The following is a 19,948-nucleotide window of genomic DNA, read 5'->3' as shown; positions in this document are numbered from 1 at the left end:
GTACATGGCCCTTGGGAGGGGGGTCTCTTCCACATAACTCTATGATTCTGAGATTCTTAATGGTATACTTCTGCATCATGGGGAGGAAAACCCTGAAGATATTGCCAGATGTAAGTATCCTGGCACTAGTTTAAGCATTTGGGGCTGGGAGTGGGGTATATTTGTGTGTTCTTGCACTCGCTGAACCTGTAACTAATCTCTGTTTTCATCCGTCCACATTCAGCCGAAATGTCATCCTGGGACAGCTTATAAGCAAGGGTCCGGACAAGATGTTGAGTGAAGTGGCTTAGAGATCCAACAGAGGACAGAGGTAGAATGAACCTCCCGCTGATTTTTTAGCATTTATTACTAATACTTGGAAACTACCTTTCAGCAGGAATACTCTCAAAGCGGCTCTCAGAAAAATCTGAAGACAGCTGGGACTAAGTAAGGAATGTTTATTTTCTTTACTGCTGTTGGGTTCAAAGGTCTTCAGACTTAGAAGGTGGGATGAATTTTGTGACAGAGGCTGCCTTATAGACCAACTCAGACTCCATGTATCCCAATCTTTTCAATATTCTCCAGGGTTGCAAGCAGTGTCTTCCCTAACCCTGACTGTTGCTGTAGTTGAGTGCCTTCAAGTCATTTCTGACTTATGGCAGTCCTAAGGAGAACCTATCATGGGGTTTTCTTGGCAAGTTTCTTAATCAGAGGGGCTTTGCCATTGCCACCCACTGAGGTTGAGAGTGTGACTTGCACAGGGTCAACCAGTAAATCTACTTGGTGAGATTGCTGGGGACAGTGCAGGTGTTCTGCTTTAGAGCAACAGCCAGAACTTGGAAATAACTATCCACCAAACAGGGATACCTTTATTGGCCAACCAAAATGCACAATACACTTGTTGCAAGCTTTCAAAGCTCCACTGGCTTCTTCACCAGGCAAGATGTTACATACCAAACAGGAGAAAAATTAGAGACGTTAGTATTTTGTTGTTTCTCTCCTTAGTTAAGATGGTATGGGGAGGGTAAAGGTATCACTGCTTGGTGGATTTTTGTTTGAATTTACTAAATGGCCAACACAGCTACCCCTGCATGTTTTTTGGAAATAACTAGTTACGTGTAACAGTTACTCTGACTAGTAGTTTTTAATATAGTGAGAATGTAATAGAAATACACAGTAAAAATAATGTAGGGAAATAAGAGTAAAGCTTTATTAGTATAACCAGTAACTAGAGGCACAAGATTTTTTCAAGTTTCATACGATAACAATGTTAGGATTTTTCCTCTTTAAAAAAAGGTTAACAGAAAGCAATAGAAAAGTATTGGACAATGCAATGAGTTCCCTTATCAGTGCTAACTTTTCCCCTCATTTTATAAAAAGTAATAGAAACTAATGTTGTGCAGAGTGCAGTGAATTTGCACATGCATTTCCCAGTGGACAGAGCAGTGATGGCAAACCTATGCCACGCGTGCCAAAGGTGGCACTCAGAGCCCTCTCTGTGGGCACACATACTATTGCCTTAGCACAGAGTTTGCCAGAGTTTCTTACTAGAAAGCCAGAGGGACATGGCACTTTGCAATAAATAAGTGGGGTCTGGGTTGCAGTTTGGGCACTTGGTCTGTAAAAGGTTCTCCATCACTGGGATAGAGCTTTTCTCCCCATTCCATGTACCAACCTGCACTGGCTTCCTCCTTCAGACTGATGTGCAACGGGTGCAGCCAATGGGCAAGGTTAGAACCATACAGAACTCCAAATGTTGTTGGAGTGTTGCAAGTCCCAGGACTCCAGCCAGCAGAGCCTGTTAAAGAATGCTGGGAGTTGTTGTCCAGGAACATCTAGAAGACTGCAGGAATCCCACCCCTGATTTTGGCCTTTGTAAGACTCATAAATAAGTCAAGCCTCACCTGGAATACTGTGTCCAGTTCTGGGCACCACAATTCAAAAAAGATGTTGAGAAGCTGGAGCATGTCCAGAAGAGGGCAACCAAAATGGTGAAGGGTTTGGAAAGCATGCCTTATGAGGAGAGACTTAGGGAGCTGAGGATGTTTAGCCTGGAGAAGAGAGGGTTAAGAGGTGATATGATAGCACTGCTTAGGTATTTGAAGGGGTGTCACATTGAGGAGGGAGCAAGCTTATTTTATGCTGCTCTAGAGAATAGGAAACAGAGCAATGCATTCAAACTACAGGAAAATTCCACCTTAACATTAGGAAGAACTTCCTGACAGTAAGAGCTGTTCAACAGTGGAAGATGCTCCCTTGGAGGGTGGTGGAGGTTCCTTCTTTGGAGATCTTTAAACAGAGGCTGGATGGCCATCTGTCGGGGGTGCTTTGATTGTGAGTTCCTGCATGGCAGATGGGGGTTGGACTGGATGGCCCTTGGGGTCTCTTCCAACTCTATGATTCTTTGATTCTAAATAAATTAATGTACATGTTATATCTGTTGTTGTGTGCCTTCAAGTCATGGTGACCCTAAGACCCTATAATGGAGTTTGCTGGGGCTGAGAATGTGTGACTTGTCCAAAGTCACCCAGTGGCTTTCCATGGACAAATGGGGAATCCAACCCTGATCTCCAAAGTAACAGTTACCCTAACTAGTTGCTTTTAATATAATGAGAATGTAACTCAGATATACTGCAAAAGTAATGTAGTGAAATATAATGTAATAATTGTACTGAAATGAATTGTAATGTAATGAAATGAAATACAATAATGTAGTCCAACGCTCAAACCACTACACTACACAGCTTCTCGCATCTTATATAATTTGCAGATTTGCAAAATAGTTAAGGATATATGCTTAGCTATTTTGCAAGTCTGCTTTCTGTATTAGAATCACAAGTGAGGTGCTGCACCTCTTGTAGACTCAATTGTTCACAAGTTCAAATCTTGTGCACACTAAGAGAAGTTTTGTTCGACATTGTTTTTCATAGAGTGCCACCTATTTTACTGGACACAGATCCAACTCAGGTTCTAGAAACTGCTCTTAATAAAAATAGGTTAGCACACACTGACACCATGCTGTAAGATATTTGCTGACCCATTTCCATCAAGAGATGAGATCTCTCTGGAAATAGATCTTGGGTAAGGATGTCCACTAAGTAATGCCCTTTGACTCAGTAACTAGATTTTGATCATGATCAGGGAATGTATCTAATCATCACTTTCAAGATGAAGAGGTGACTTCCTTCTCCATCCAGGAAGACCAGTAAGTGATCCTGTGTTCTGGGGATGGAGAAGATCACTGTTTGCCTGGCCCCATAGCATATAACTTGGCTCACTTGCCAGGAACTGCATCCCTAGCTCTGAAAATGCTCTTCCTGGCCTTCATAACAACAGACTAAAGCTGCAGTTCTAGACACACTGCCTGGCAATAAATGCCACCAAAATCAGTCCGACTCACTTCAGAGGGGGTATGTATAAGATTGTAATTAATAATAATAATAATAAATTTTATTTATATCCCGCCTTTCCAATATTTTGATCAAGGCAGTAATTGGTGGTGTAAAAGTGTTAGAGCTTGTACTGCTAAATTCTGGAGGCTCTTGGAGTAGCAGGGACAATGTCAGTCCTCCCTAGCCATGGATTCTTTATCCACAGATTCATGCGTCCACATCTTGAAAATATTTTTAAAAATTCAATAAATTCCAAAAAAGCAAACCTTGATTTTGCCATTTTATATGAGGGATGCCTTTTTACCATGGCATTATATTTAATGGGACTTGGGAGTTGAATTCCCATGGATTTTGGTACCCACGAGGGACCCTGGAACTGAACCCCAGTGGATACCAAGGGCCCATTGTATTAATAATCAATATTACTGTATATTCTCATGTATAAGTCTAGAAAGTTAGTAAAAATATTGACCAAAAAAACTGAGTTGACATCCATGAGTTAATGTAAATATTGTTCTTTAACTCATACACACACACACACACACACACACACACACACACACACACACCATCCCCTGGTGAAAGGCAAGTGTGTAAACTGTCCTGGAAGCACTGACAGTGCCCCTCCCTGCTTTTACTCTCTCATCCATCCAGCCTTTAGGATGGCACAGTTATGTCTGCTGGAATTTTGTAAGTTCTTTGCCATTGTTTTCTTTGCTTCATCCTTTAGATCCTTTGTTACATTCCTCTAAATTTTACCTTCAACTAATCCATGGGGCATATCAAAATCCAGAACTTTGGCCCCCAAACCTGCCCTCGACTTACACATGAGGTCAACTTATAGTCAAGCATATACACTAATTAATATTTATCATCATCATCATCATCATGTAATAAAATATTTTTTTCTTTTCCAGACTTATTGCTAGGACAAAGCTCTTTCTTAACCTAGCAACCACAGACTGAATGTAACTTTGACTGACTCTCTTCAGTTCATGAGACCACAATGGTGGGCCTAAAACCCACGGACATCCCCCCCTCGGCAACGGTCAAATTTCTCAGTGCTGGGACAGCGGCATGCATTGCCGACCTCTGCACCTTCCCTTTGGACACGGCTAAAGTCCGGCTCCAGGTATGTTTTCCTCTCAAGAGGTGAGGTCCCTGCTTTTCTTGTGATGAGACTTGAGATGTGGAGGAGTTGGGGCCAAACTGAAACTGGGCAAGACTTGGAAAAACTACTTTTGGAAACATTACTTTTTCACATAGCCCTGTTGGCTGGGGTATTCTGGGAGTTATAGTCCAAAAATTGACCTTTTCCAGTCTTTGAAACTGGTTACTCTAAAGGTGATGGGGAGAGAAAGGCAGGATAGAAATCAAGTAAATAAATAATAAAATAAAAGAGGTTCTGCAGTGCAACACTCTGCAAGTCACTAACTGCTTTGATACTTATTCAGTAGTAGCTGGCTACTCCCATATAAGTGGGATAGGATAGCTAATTTGATTTTGAATCCAGACTTTTAATGCACTAACCATGGGGTTGAATTTATTTGGGGGTTATTATCTCCTGTTATCCACCGTCCTGCTCAGGTCTTGCAAACTTAGGGCAGCCTGGCTTCTTTGACTGAATCAATCGACTTGTAATGTAGCCTTCCTCTTTTCCTACCGCCTTCCACTTACTCAAAATTATCACTTTCCCCCCAAAAAGTCATGTCTTTACATAATATGGCAATGACAGCCTCAGTTTAGTCGTTTTGGTTTCTAGGGAGAGTTCAGGCTTGCTTTGCTCTAGGACCCATTTGGTTATCTCTTTGGCCATCCAGGGTATCTGTGGGACTCTCCTCCAGCTCCACATTTCTAATAATAACAATAGTATTTATTTCTTGCTGCCTCTTCCAATGCAATGAGGTTGATTGTCTTCCTGGCAGCTTGTTTCACTGTCCAGCTCCCAAAACCATACATAGAAAGCTGGTAGAAGACCATAGGTATAGTTATAGGTATATGATGTATGTTTAGGCATGTATATACTCTGTGTGTGTGTGTGTGTGTGTACACATACATACATACAGGCTGAGTCTCCTGCTTGGGATTTTGTTTTGGATTCTGGTATTTGCATCTGTATAATGAGAGATCTTGAGGATGGGTCCCAAGTCTAAACACAAAATTCATTTATGTTCCATATGCACCTTATACACATAGCCTGAAGGCTACTTTATACAATATTTTTTAATGATTTAGTGTATGAAACGAAGTCTGTGTACACTGAACCATCAGAAAGCAAAGGTGTCACTATCTCAATCACCCATGGGGAAAAGTTTGCTTTTTGGAATATTTCAGGTTTTGGAATTCCAGATAAGGGAGACTCAATCTTTGTAGGTATTAATTAGACATACGTATGAATGCCCTACGAACGTCCAATTACTCCTGACAATATCCATTTCTCTTGAAGATTCAGGGAGAATCGAAATCGTCCAGAGCAGTCAAGAGTGTCAAATACAAGGGGGTCTTTGGTACCATCACAACCATGGTGAAGATGGAAGGACCCAAGAGCCTCTACAACGGCTTAGTGGCCGGTCTCCAGCGCCAGATGAGCTTTGCGTCCATCCGCATTGGACTCTATGACTCCGTGAAACAGTTCTACACTCCAAAGGGATCAGACAGTAAGTTGGCAACTACCAGAAACTATAACCACTGATTGGCATGGCAAAAAATACAAACAATTTCCTATAGCTTGGAATTGACACATTGTAAGTAACACATTGAGGCCTCAGTATCCTGAAGGCACCTAATCCTGTCTCCTCTTTGAAGCTATACAGGGTCAGCCCTGGTTAGTACCTGGATGGAATGAATTCCAATTGCTGTAGGCTCTATTTCAGAGGAAGGCAATTACAAACCAACTCTTGAGTACTCTTTGCCAAAGAAAACCCTGTGAAATTCATGGGATCACCATATGTTGAAGGGGAACCTGAAGGCACATACAACAAAAGAATAACATGTTATAAGTAATAAATTCCATTTTTAAAGCCTCTGGTAATGAAGTGATAGCAGATTTGCATTTCAAAAGTAATATAATAGGTGAGAATGAAGTCACTTTAGTGACATAATGAGTATGTAGAAAGATCTTGTAGCAGCTTTGAGACTAACTGAAAGAAAGCAGTTGGCAGCATGAGCTTTCGTAGACTTCAGTCTACTTCCTCAGATGTAATGAGTAAAGCTTTCTAGTTGCTTTTGAAAACTCACTTCCTAAAGCCATTTCTGGAGGCATTTTAATCAGAATTCTAAAGTTTTCTTATAAGCACTAAAAATTTTTTTAAAGCAATGTAAAAGTTGTGAGGAAGAAAATGGAGCTCACACTGAGCTAATTCTTGGTTGCTGTTGGGTAGCTACAAGTCATTTCCAACTTATGGCAACCTTCAGGTGACCCTCTCATGAGGTTTTTCTTGGCAAGATGTATTCAGAGGGGGTTTACCTTTGCTTCCCTCTGAAGCTGAATGTGACTTGCCCAAAGTCACCCAACCAAGTGAGAACTCGAACCCTGGTCTCCAGCACTCAAACAGCTATGCCACTCTCCATGCACAATTATTTGGGTATAGGATTGACTTCTGCCCAGGTGTCATGGGTGACCAACACATAATATATACCTTCTATCCTTCTTCCTCTCTCTCCCACCCATCACCTTTCACAGATGCGAGTATCTTCACCCGGTTGCTTGCTGGGTGCACCACTGGAGCCATGGCGGTAACATGCGCCCAACCTACAGATGTGGTGAAAGTGCGCTTCCAAGCACACATCAGCCTGATAGGGGGACCCAAGAAGTACAATGGGACCGTGGATGCCTACCGGACCATTGCCAGGGAGGAAGGAGTCCGAGGCCTTTGGAAAGGTAATGGACCCTTCGCTGGATCCTGCCAGTCTTCACCAGGCATACTGGGTGGGTAAAAGGGAGAGGCTTCCTTGGTGACTGCTCCCAGGCTTTTGAATGCCCTCCCTTGAGATGGTCTTTTACTGGCTGTGCTGTAGAATTGAGAGATATAGCTGTGTTAATCTGGAATATTAGTATGTAGCATCTATGAGACTAACTGTGTAGAAAAAGTTCTAGAGACTAAGGTCCAAATACATCATGGTCTCCCTGGTCTCTGTGGTAGGTCCAGTCTCCATAATAGACCTTTTTGCTTTGTCTCCTGCAGGGACTCTGCCCAACATCACCCGCAACGCCATCGTGAACTGTGGGGAGATGGTCACCTACGACCTCATAAAGGAGACCCTGCTAAAGTACCAGCTGATGACAGGTGAGGAGGCCACTCCGTTCCCAAATGGTGGCATGAAACCTCAGTCTAAGGTTGCCAGTTCAGGATTTTCCCAGGTCCTGAGGGTCTCAGGTGGAAACCTGAGATCTAGGGATGGCCCCTGGTAATGGTATTTAGTGTTATGCATTAAGTACCCACTACAGGTGCGGAGTGTTGGACTACAACTCTGGAGACCACAGTTCGATTCCCAGCTCAGTTGTGAAGCCCTCTGGGTGACCTTGGGCAAGTCACAAGCTCTCAGCCTCAGGGGAAGACAATGGCAAATCTCCTCCGAACAAACCTTGCCAAGAAAACCCCATGATAGGTTCTCTTTAGGGTCACTATAAGTCATAAATAATAAGTCATAGAAGAAGAAGAAGAAGAAGAAGAAGAAGAAGAAGAAGAAGAAGAAGAAGCAGCAGCAGCAGCAGCAGCAGCAGCAGCAGCAGCAGCAACCGCCGCCGCCGCCTTGAAGGCACAACCCATAAAGGAACTTCCCTGCTTTCATCCTCACAGATAGGCTATGCAGGTTTGCCAGGACAGGAATTTCTCAAGCCCTGAATTTTCAGAGCCAACCCAAACCATGAGATGGAGGGACAAGTCCTTCTGATGTCATTGGGCACAAGACATTAAGCAGTCAGAACATGCTGCTCAGAGCATGTAGTTCAGATAATAAATAGCAAGTCTATCAAATGAGATAATACTTTTCTGGTTGGAAACTTAAGTTCTCCAAACTCTATATTGAACAGAGGGGGAAACCCACATTTTTCTCATCTGTTTTCAATACCTTTGCAAATCCTCCTTTTAATAACACCATCATAGAATCTTAGAGACAAAGGGGTCCACAAGGGCCATCTACTCCATCTCCCTGATATGCAGGAATATACAACTAAAGCATTCCTGGAAGATACTCATCCAACCTCTGTTAAAAGACTCCAGAGAAGGAGAGTTAATTTCCCTCTGAGACAATCCATTCTACTATGAAACCGTTCTTCCAATCAAAAAGTGCTTCCTAATGTATGATGGAATCTATTTGCTTGTAATTTGAACCCACTGGTTCATTTTCTCATCTCTGGAGCAGCAGAAAACAAGCTTGCTTCATTTTCTACATGACATCCCTTTCAGATATTTAAAGATAGCTATTATGTTGTATCTCAGTCTTCTCTTCTCCAAGCTAAACATACCCAGCTCCATTGGCCATTCCTCATCGCTCTTGTTTCCCAGACCCTTTACTATCTTCCTTGCCCTCATAAAGTCATAGAATCATAGAGTCGGAAGAGACCCCAAGGGCCATCCATCCAGTCCAAAGCACTCCCTCCTCTGGAGCAATTCCTGCTTGTCAATATTCTTCTTGAACAGTGATATGTCAAGAATGTAAATGCTTAAATTGAATTTTTTAAAAAAAAACTTACATAAATTAGACACTTCATTGTATAACTCATCAGATTTGGTATAGAAAAACATTTGCATCAACAAGGAAGATAACACAAAATTGTAGATGTGGAAGTAACAAGTGAGTCTTGAATGAACATGATTAAAGTAGATGTAAAATATGATGTACAGTAAGTGGATGAATATTGGTGGTGATGTAATCTGGATTATGATTATCTCATTTTTAATTTATTTTTAAAGTTAAATAATAAAGATATAAAATATCCTCCTTGAAATGTGGTGTCCAAAACTGGTCACACAGTATTCTAGGTGAAGTCTGACCAGAGCAGGCTTGTGAACACATACATTTCAATCCACCCTCAGTTTTAGCGTCTGAATCCTGAGAAATTGCCCAAGGGATCATTTTTCTAGGGCAGAAAGGCAGACAGATTTGGCTTCCCAAATCCTTAAATTTCACATGTCCATTTTTTGTTTCTGACAGACAACTTTCCCTGCCATTTTGTTGCTGCCTTCGGAGCTGGTTTCTGTGCTACAGTGGTGGCATCTCCTGTGGATGTAGTGAAAACAAGATACATGAACTCCATCCCGGGACAGTACAAGAATGCCCTGAATTGTATGCTGACCATGGTGGTGAAGGAAGGGCCCACAGCTTTTTACAAAGGGTGAGTGAGATGCTTTGCACTGTCAAATGTCCAGCCCAAATGTTTGTAGTGTGTCCTCTCATGTAATGTTTCTGAGGTCCCCTCTTCCTGCTTCTGCTCAGCCAAATAGGACCTCCAGAGAGCACTTATCTTAGCTGCCAGCACCCATTGATTTGAATTCCCCTTGCATAGCAATGCAATGGGAACTTGCTGGGATTCTATTTGCACTTTCCATCTCTGACATTCTGGCAGCTTTCTTTCCCCACAACCCTGGCGAGGAGATGAAACTGATCAAAAGGTAAATGAAAAGAAGTGTGAGCTTTACAGCCGGCCCTCCATATTCACATATTCTTCATCCACTGATCCAAGCATCCAAGGCTTGAAAATATTCCAAAAAATAAATTCCAAAAAGAAAACCTTAACTTCCCCATTAATTATCCATTGTATTTAATGGGACTTGAGCATCATTGGGTTTTGATTTCCATGGGGGTGGGGGTGGGTCCTGGAACCAAACTCCAGCAGATACCAAAGGCCTACTGTAGAGGTACTTTTACAGAAAAACTGTTTCTTAGCCTAGAGAAGAGAAGGTTAAGAGGTGATATGATAGCCCTGTTTAAGTATTTGAAGGGATGTCGTACTGAGGAGGGAGCAAGCTTGTTTTCTGCTGCTCCAGAGAACAGGACCTGGAGCAATGGATGCAAGCTCCAGGAAAAGAGATTCCACCTCAACAAATGGCTTGGGCCCAGAGTACTTGGAGGACCGCCTCTCCCCATACAATCTGCCCCGTACTCTCAGGTCAGGTGGGAAAAAACTTTTGAGAGTTCCTAAGACGAGATACGTAGGGACTGCGCAAAGGGCTTTCTCTGCGGTGGCCCCGCAGTCTTGGAACTCTCTCCCTGATGAGATCCACTCGGCCCCCTCCCTGGAGTCATTTAAGAAAAATCTCAAGACTCGCTTATTCTGCCAAGCCTTCCCCCACATGTCCTGACTGTCATCTTCTCCTGTGTATTGCGTGTTGTTTAGATTGTTTATTGATTTTAACTGGTTTTAATTATTACGTATGAATGATGGATTTTTTAATGATGTATTTTATTATATGCTTTAATATGGGGGATTTTCGTGGTTTAACTTTTATCTGTAATTTTTTGTTCTGCGCTGTATTGTATTTCATTATTATCTTGTAAACCGCCGTGATCGAAGGAATGGCGGTATATAAATAAAATCTCATTCATTCATTCATTCATTAGGAAGAACTTCCTGACAGTAAGGGCTGTTCACAGTGGAACACACTCCTTCCTTGGAGTGTAGTGGCGTCTCCTTCTTTGGAGGTCTTTAAGCAGAGGCTGTATGGCCATCTGTCAGGGCTGCTTTGATTGAGAGTTCCTGCATGGCAGGAGGTTGGACTGGATGGCCCTTGTGGTCTCTTCCAACTCTACGATTCTATGATTTATACTTAAACAGAGGCTGGATGGCCATCAGTCAGGAGGGCATTGATTGTGTATTCCTGCATGGCAGAAGGGGGTTAGACTGGATGTTCCCTTGAGATTGCTTCCAACTCTGTAATTCTAAGTAAGAAATCTCCATGGCAAAAAGATGTCTCTTTATGCGAAGGATCACTTTTCCTTCAGACACAAGAGTTACTGGTTACAGACAGATTTGATCGTTTCTGCCAAGCCGGAAAGATAATTATAATTCCTGATGCAACTAGGTAAAACATTCTCCTATTCTACTCACAGATCCGATGGAATTTGTAGTCTTTGGTGTTCATTGGGGTAGCTAGGGGTCTGGGACCTTTTGTCCAGCCTCAACCAGCTTCCACAGGTGGAACAGGAGCCCTTTCCCACCAGCATCCTTTTGTTAGAGTTCCCTGCCTCATGGTCATTTGAGGCTTGTGCTAAGAAGAATTTCAAAGGTTCGGGCCTCTGCCAAACAGCTCTCTCATCACCTCTGTGAAGTTGAATCCCACCAAAATGTGACTGAACCTCCTTGCATGATCTAATCCTTTGTTATTTGGGAAGAAGATTATCTTTGCTGCTCAGATAATCTGTGTGGGGAGTGGGGGGAAGAGAGCAGGCTACCATGGCCACTTCTGGGAGTTTGTGGTCCCCCCAAAAAAGGTAAATTTTCCAAGTTCTGTGTCTAGATACAGAAATGCTTTCTTTCTGTTCTCATCAGGATCCTGGCAGGAGTTTCGTAGTGGGGCAATGAATCCATGTTTTAACCCAGACATTAAAGGAGCTGTCCATTTGCTGAATCTATTCTTACATGAAATATATGTTCTCACAATTGTTATTCTCAATCTTAGATTATCATTACAGACAACAGAATCAGAATCATGTATCTAAAATGTGTGTCCACAATATATCAAGGCACACATTTGGGGGCAGGGACTGGAAACGCAAGGGAAAAAAATGACTTTCTAGACTTGTTAAAAAGGAGAATGGTCGCATATACTTGTTAACAGGTTAGCAAAAAACAAAACAATTCCCATGGATTACAGTATTTGCAAGTTATTTGCAAAATAAAGTAGTGATAAAAGCATGTCACAATCATTTATTTAATTTTCCCCATCTATTTCTTTCTCTTTTTCTCCATCTGTTTCAGTTTTGGTAACCATTACGTAATTCCAGCACCTTGGACAATACACTTCCTTTGTTCTTGTCCATAACTTCCCTGATTGAGTCTGTCCTTCTGAGGTGAAGCTCTCTTTCTACTGCCTTCCACCTTTCCTAGCTAAATAGCTTTTCTAATAAATCATTTTTTGTAATGATGTGGCCAAAGTATGACAGTCCCAGTTTTATCATCTTGGTGTCCAGGGAGATTTCAGGCTTGATCTGTTCAAGGACCCATTTGTTTGCCTTTTTGGCTGTCCACTGTATCCTTAGCACTCTTCTCCAGCATCACATCTCAGAATTGATTTTCTTCACCTCTGCTTTCTTCACTGTTCAACTCTCACATCCATCACACGGTAATGGGGAATGCAATGAATTGTACTTTTGTACACCTTCTTTAAAGCCAGTCAGATCCTGACAAAGATTCAGCACCCTACGGATATGTGAGCCACCAATGCTCCATTCTTGTGAAAGTCCCTGAGTTAATGAGATTCCTCCTCTGCTTTGTCTCCTTCTCCAGTTTCATGCCTTCATTCCTGCGGCTGGGATCCTGGAACGTGGTGATGTTTGTGTCTTTTGAGCAGCTGAAGAGGATGATGGTTCTGGCCCAGGTGGCCTGGGAATCGCCTTTCTGAAAGCAGAAGTTGTCTCTGGTTTGAGGAAGTAACAGCTGGATGCCTCCAGGGACTTCTCAAGAGAAAGACAGAAGTTAAAATGCGAGATGCAACTTTGGATTAAAAGCCTTGGTGAACTGTTCTTGCCATTGTGGCAAGATGAAAAACAAATCAATTATATTAATTGCTTCATTATAGGCTTTAGGACCCAACAATGTGTAATATACAAACTAAAAAGAAGTGATTTTTAAAAAGTAAAAGCGCCAATGATTCTTCAATAGAAAACAAAAAAATTAAATGAGAGAAGGAGATAGAAAGTAAAGAAGGGAAGGGAAGGAAAGAGAAGGAACAAAGGAAGGATGGATAGATTACAACGGATGCATTCTGGCTCAGAAAGTTCATCCACATTCATGCTGAACAGGTCAAAGGATTCTAATTAATGGGTAAGTATATATATCTTTCAATATATGTGTTCAAATATGAAAGTTTTATAGTGCTGTATAGTTTTTGGGAAAGAAACCTAATGTCATAAAGTGCAGTGACGAGTTCAGTCTTGCTCCTGATAGAGAAATGCAATAACTATGGAGGTATTCTACACCCTGTAGAATATTGTTAAAGTAGACTCTAGTGTGAAAACACCTATGCCTTAATAATCATGTTAGTCTCTAAAGTGCTATAAGATTCCTTGTTATCTTAGAAGTTACCAATATATTCAGAAACTGGGAGGAGTTGCAAGCAAAACTGGAGATGAGGGGGAAAGATATTAGCCTAAATTGAATTGTTAGCTTGAGGTTAGAGAACAGGAGCAGATGAAGGAAGCTGGGCATGCATGGTAATTGATATGAAAGTTGCCAAGACAAGGAATATTTGTGTATATTGATTTCTTTTCAACAAAGCTCAATTCAAATTCCTTTCTCCTTTGCTTGGAGGCAGCTTCCATGAAACACAGAGATGACCCGGAAGACCATCCTGCTAGCGAAAAAACGGACTCACATAATAGAGAAAGATGCTGTTGTGCCATGCCCTCAGGACTCAGATTCAGATAGTGAGATGAGGGGCAAAATGAGACAGAGGGCCCTGCCAAAGAGACAGAAAGGCAAGAAAGCATGGCAGTTCTGGAACAGCAAGACACAGAGCAAACAGTACCTACCATGACCAACCATCAGAGACAGAGAGAGCCCAACATTGGTTGGAACATTTAAATGCCAGACTCTCATTCATCAGGAAACAGCTGCGTGCTAGCCACCAGCCATACATCCTGGCACCTCTTTCAGGGAACTGGTTGCTCGCAACCAACCTTTCCTGGTGTACACAACCTTCCTGGCTTGTGTTCCTGATTCATGTTGCCCAAAAACCCCAGACCTTGTTCCATTTGCAGACTATGTTTTTGGATTTCCCTTTTGGACTGTCATTTGGATCCAAAGAATAGGACTCAGAGCAATGGATTCAAGCAGCAGGAAAAGAGATTCCACCTAAACATTAGGAAGAATGTCCTGATGGTCAGAGCTGTTCAACAGTGAAAGATGTAGCCTTGGAGAGTGGTGGAGTCTCTTTCTTGGAGGTTTAAATAGAGGCTGGGTGGCCATCTGTCTGAAGGGTTTGGACAGTGTCTTCCTGCATGGCAGAACAGGGTTGTACTGGATGCCCTTGGGGTCTCTTCCAACTCTGATTCTAGGATTGCTTGACTGCGCTTGACTTGGACTGAGCTGACTACTCTGCTGCAGGTGAGGCACCAGAACAAAACAGCAGCACCTCTTTTTCTCTCATCACAGTCCTTCAACAACGGTCCCATTTTTTAAATTTGTTTTGTCCCCTCTGAATAAAGGTTTTCTTTTCTACTTTGCAAGATGTCTCAGCAAAGCATCATTTCATTCTACAGCTCTCTGGGAAATGTGATGGTTTGGAACAGAGTCCAGAGTCAGGATAATGTAAAACATTCCTGGTGGGGATCATGCAATCCTCAAGCTGTTTAGATATCTTTAAATATCTCAAGGGTTGTCACCAAGAAGAGGGTGAAGGCTTGTTCTCTGCTGCCCCAGAGGGTAGGATCAGATTTAATGGTTGTAAGTTACAGAAGGGTAGACTTCAGCAGAACATTAGAAGGAACATCTTGACTGTAAGAGCTGTTTAACAATGGAACCAATTATCTAGAAAGGTGTTGAGGTCTCCTTCTTTGGATGTCTTCAAAAAGAGTCTGGAGAGCTCCCTGCTGGGGAGGCTCTAGCTCAGTGGTTCTCAACCTTGGGTCCGCCAGGTATTTTAGACTTCAGCTCCCAGAATCCCTGATCATTTGGGCAAGCTGGCTGAGACTTCTGAGAGTTGAAGTACAAAACATTAGGAGAGCCAAAGGTTGAGAACCACTGCCTAGCTGAAGATCCTGCACTGAGCAGTGAGCTGGACTCCACTGCCCACGAGGCCCCTCACAACTTTATGATTCTATGAATTCTGGATGTTGTAGTACATATACCTTTAGGTTAATGGTACTGCCATGGGAACACACATGGCACCACGATATGCCAACATCTTCATGGATGACATGGAACAACACTACCTTAACTCCTGCACCCAGAAACCTTTCCTTTATCTGAGGTACGTTGATGATGTATTTATTATTTGGCTTCACGGAGAGGACTCACTTAAGACATTCCACTAAAATTTTGACAACTTCCACCCTACCATCAATCTCAGCCTAGAGTTATCCACAGAACAAGTGCACTTTCTGGACACCACAGAACGGACAGCTACACAACAGACATGTAAGCACCACAGTATAACACAAACCCTGCATCACTACACATAGAGGTATGCTTCAGTTAACATAAGTAGATGTATTCCTGGGTATTACTTCTTTCAGGGAAAATTTGGTACCAGAGGCAAAAAGAAATTAAAAACAACAGGAATATATTCCTACACCACAAAAAAAGAAGTAGTTTGATGTATTTGGGCAAACCTTTCATCCAAAGACTAATGCTATGCATATGTGAGAGGACGCAACCAAGTCTCACATAAGTAAATAAAAATATTTTGTACCTTCTAGAGACAACTTGAAGGTTTCTTCCAAATTGCATCTAGGGATGACTTTTTCTTTCACCAGCCTCCACTTTTCGTCTGATTTCCATTTTGGTGGCCAAACCCCTTTAACATGCTGGGGGTAGCTGATGAAGCTAGCATTTATGTTTTTCCCCCTTCTCTCTGTTTTTCTATTCATGCATGCTCAGTAAGGGATTCTGGAGGCAGCTGCTGTTTACCTTGCCTACTGCACACAATGCAGGATCAGATGAAGAAGAATCCCATTCATTTCCCAGGTCAAGCTTTAGTGTATTGTTTATTACAGACACACTGCTGCACCTCAACACTGAAAGTCTGTGTTTCTGTTCCTCTCTTGCACCATCCTTCCAATGAAAATGCTAGTTAAAAATCCCCTTCCAGCTAGACAGTGGACAAGGAGAAGGCAGGGCTGGACAGGGATAAAAAGACCTCCTGATACCAAATCTCTCTAACAGAGAAGCCTGAATATCTCACAGTTTCCAGAATTCCACAGCACTGAGCCATGGCAGTTAAAGTGGTTCCAAACTGAATTATTTCTACAGTGCAGATGCAGCCAAAGAGGAAAGAGAAACTGGGATATATTAAAGGCAACTGATAAAAAGTAAGGTGACAGTGTTGGGACTGTCTCTGCCAAACTGGAACAGTTGACATCCTCTATATGTAAAACGTGTGCCATGAGCGCTACAAAATATTCCATGGAATTTCTTGCAGTCTGCAGATCTAGCGAAAGCCTAATTTAAAGCATCGATTGCTGGCAAAAACATTTTTCATTCTTGTAAACACTGGCCACCTGGTTATTTTCCATGTTCAACAATGGAATGACCTTTAACAGAGATAAGAACAGCCTAAAACCACTCACTGGGGCTGTTCCATCAGGGAATGCTGTCCGCTTTGGACCATGAAGAAGTATGCATTGTGCAGGTGTTGCAACAACACCCACTGGCCTTCCTCAAGCAGGAAGCTGATAGCCCAGTATGGCACACAATGGCCAAAAAGAAGACTTCTGGGATGCAATGCAATCCATTTTAAGTGATACATGTAATTATCAATATATTAAGGCACCACCAGCAATTACAGGTGAAGTCTCCTTTATCCAAAATGCTTGGGACCAGAAGGGTTTGGGATTTCTGATGATGATGATGGATTCTGGAATGTATTTGAATGTGTACATAATGAGATATCTTGGAGACGGGCCTCAAATCCAAACACAAAATCCATTTATGTTGCATAGGCACCTTATACACATCACTTGAATGTAGTATTTCAAAATAATTTTGTACATGAAACAATTTTTATACATTGAACCATCAGAAGGCACTGGTCTCACTGTCTCAGCCACCCGTGAAAAAAGCTATGGTTTTTGAAGTATTTTGGATTGCAGAATTCCGAAGAAGGGAGACTCAACTTGAACTCATGGCAGCTCATTCCCACTACAGTTAATCGCCACCTCAATTATTTAGAGGAAATTATTAGATTTATGACTTCCAGGGTTCCCCAAAGTCAAAGTTTGACTCTGCGTCTCCTGGTCTTATCTTTCTTCTCTAGTCCTCAAGGCCAGGATGGAGGAATGTCCAGTGCTGTCTTGAAAAGTGTGGGTGCACATCTCTCTCTGTGTAATCTTATTTCAGTTAAATAACTGTGTTAGTCTGGAATATCTGTATGCAAAGGGAGACTAACTGTGTGAAAGCAATTCTAGCATAAGTTTTCTCAGACTTGGTCTACTTCTTCAGATGCATAGGATGAACTGGCACCCAAGGAGGACAAAAGGACCATGCATCTGAGGAAGTAGACCAAGTCTACGAAAGCTTGGGTCCGTCTTAGGCATCAGTTTACCACCAACATCTAAGGAAGTAGATCAAGTCAACAAAACCTTGGTCCTTCCTGCGAGCCAGTTCACTTCATCCATCTGAGGAAGTAGATAAGGTCTACAAAAGCTTTGATCCTTCCTGGGCATCAGTTTACTCCATGTCTCTGAAGAAGCAGACAAAGTCTACGAAAGTTTTGGTCCTTCCTGGGCACCAGTTCACTTCATGCATCTAACGAAGTAGACCAAGTCTAAAAAAGCTTTGGTCCTTCCTGGGCACCAGTTTGTTCCTTGCATATGCGAAAATAGACCAAGTTTATTTTGAAAGCTTTGGCCTTTCCTAGGTACCAGTTCATTCCATGCATCCAAGGAAGTTGATCACATTGGCTGGAAGATTTTGGGATCTGTAGTTCAGGACAGGCTTTCCCCTCCCACCCCCCAAAAAACAGCCCAAAAAAACTTTGTGACATTTCACACACCTGAATCAGCCATGAGGAGATTTCCAGCAGCACTTGAACCCCATCCATATGGTTATGCGTAATAGGAGAGACAGAAAAACATCCCAATTGGCTTCAGTTTACAATAAGCCACTGTTGCTACAGGCTTGTGCAATGTAGACAGAATGCAAGTCTTTCCATTCTGCCTACATTTCATTCTGGCAGGAAGGATGGATGAATGGACAGAGGAAAGGGAAGGGATGGGGGGATATTTGGACTATTGCATTCACAGGGGGCTAGCATGGAGGTGTAATTTTTGGTAGAAATAAAGTGGAATCTCTAGGTCTTTTCAGATGATAATGATGATGATTTCTTCAATCCTGCCTTTTTCCCATATTGGAACTCAAAGTGGCTTACACTGATTTTAAAAAAAATTGTTAAAAACCCACCAATTATAATAGTTAAGACTCTGGAGACCAGGGTTCAATTCCCAGCTGAGCAATGAAACCCACTGAGTGACCTTAGACAACTCTCAGCCTCCTGGGAAGGCAATGGCAAACCTCCTCTGAACATGATAGGTTAGCTTTAGGGCTGCCAGAAGTCAGAATGACTTGAAGGCACACAACACACAGAAAACACACTCAATCAGAAAAATTAAAACCAAGTTAAAACATACATCATTAAAACACACACACTCACACTAGCACAGCGATTAGCAATATCCAGCACATTGTGAAAGATGGGACATATACAGCCCCTCATCAAATGCCTTTCGGTATAGAAAAGTCTTTGCTTATCTGCGAAAAGGAAGTAGGAAGGGTGCCAGTCTAACTTCTCTGGGAAGGAACATCGGTCAATTTCTTTTCAAAATCTTGTCCCACACAGAAAAAGAGTCTCAGACAGAAAGTTTCTTAGTAGAACTTTAGCATAGCTCTAGTTCAGGAGTGTAGCCATGGCAGGAGGGAGAGCAAAGTCAGGGTATTTTGAATAAATAAAAATAGGAAAAAACACGAATTCTTAAAGTTTTAAAGAATTCTTTAAATGTTCCGACAGTGGAACACACTCCTTCCTTAGAGAGTGATGGAGTCTCCTTCTTCGGAGACCTTTAAACAGAGGCTAGATGGCCATCTATCAATGAGGATGCTTTGATTGAGAGTTCCAGCATGGCAGAATGGGGTTGGACAGTGGACTGGATGGCCCTTAGGGTCTCTTCCAACTCTATGATTCTATGACTCCCTCAGCCCCCAAATTTCTAACACGGCAGAGAGAGAGAGAGAGAGAGATGGTGCATCCACACTGTAGAAATAACACTGTTTGACACCACTTTAACTGCCAGGGCTCCATCCTACAAAATCCTGGGATTTTAAGTTTTCTGAGGAGCCAGTGTGTCATAGTGGTTTGAGTGTCGGAGTACAGGTCTGGAGACCAGGGTTTGATTCCCAGCTCTGCCATGAAACCCATTTGGGCAAGTCACACATTCTCAGCTTCTGAATAAGGCAAGGGCAAACCTCATATGAACAAATCTTGCCAAGAAAAACATGTGATAATTTTGCCTCAGGCTGCACCCGCACTGCAGGAATAACCCCTCCGATGTCAATTGATCTGCCATGGCTCAGTGCTGTGGAAATCTGGGGACTGTAGTTTGTTGTGGCACCAGAGCTCTCTAGTGCAGCAACAAACTACAGTTCCCAGAATTCCAGACACTGAGCCATGGCAGTTAAAGCAGTAAAAAAAACAGATTATTTC

The 19,948-nt window shown here is 42.3% G+C and overlaps 1 protein-coding gene across 2 annotated transcripts; it reads left to right on the top strand.

Annotated features, from left to right (window-relative positions):
- Positions 1 to 284: 284 nt before the first annotated feature.
- Positions 285 to 14,733, top strand: LOC149320168 (putative mitochondrial transporter UCP3). Of its 2 annotated transcripts, none has more exons than XM_089513067.1 (8): positions 285 to 426; positions 4,289 to 4,503; positions 5,818 to 6,028; positions 7,054 to 7,251; positions 7,556 to 7,657; positions 9,528 to 9,708; positions 12,820 to 13,356; positions 13,847 to 14,733. In XM_089513067.1, exons 2-7 carry the CDS (start codon positions 4,378 to 4,380, stop codon positions 12,932 to 12,934), a joined length of 933 nt encoding a protein of 310 aa, XP_089369193.1. In that variant the 5' UTR covers positions 285 to 426; positions 4,289 to 4,377; the 3' UTR covers positions 12,935 to 13,356; positions 13,847 to 14,733. The 2 variants fall into 2 exon arrangements, with proteins under 2 accessions (XP_089369193.1, XP_089369194.1); XM_089513068.1 differs by having other exon boundaries at positions 13,843 to 14,733.
- The last annotated feature ends 5,215 nt before the right edge of the window (positions 14,734 to 19,948 follow it).

The sequence above is a fragment of the Sceloporus occidentalis genome, unplaced genomic scaffold (assembly GCF_023333645.1).
Source record: "Sceloporus occidentalis isolate IW3139 unplaced genomic scaffold, rSceOcc1.0.p SCAF_2, whole genome shotgun sequence".
Lineage (NCBI taxonomy): Eukaryota > Metazoa > Chordata > Lepidosauria > Squamata > Phrynosomatidae > Sceloporus > Sceloporus occidentalis.
The sequence above is the reverse complement of the archived record's forward strand: the minus strand, read 5'-3'. Positions and strand labels throughout refer to the sequence as shown.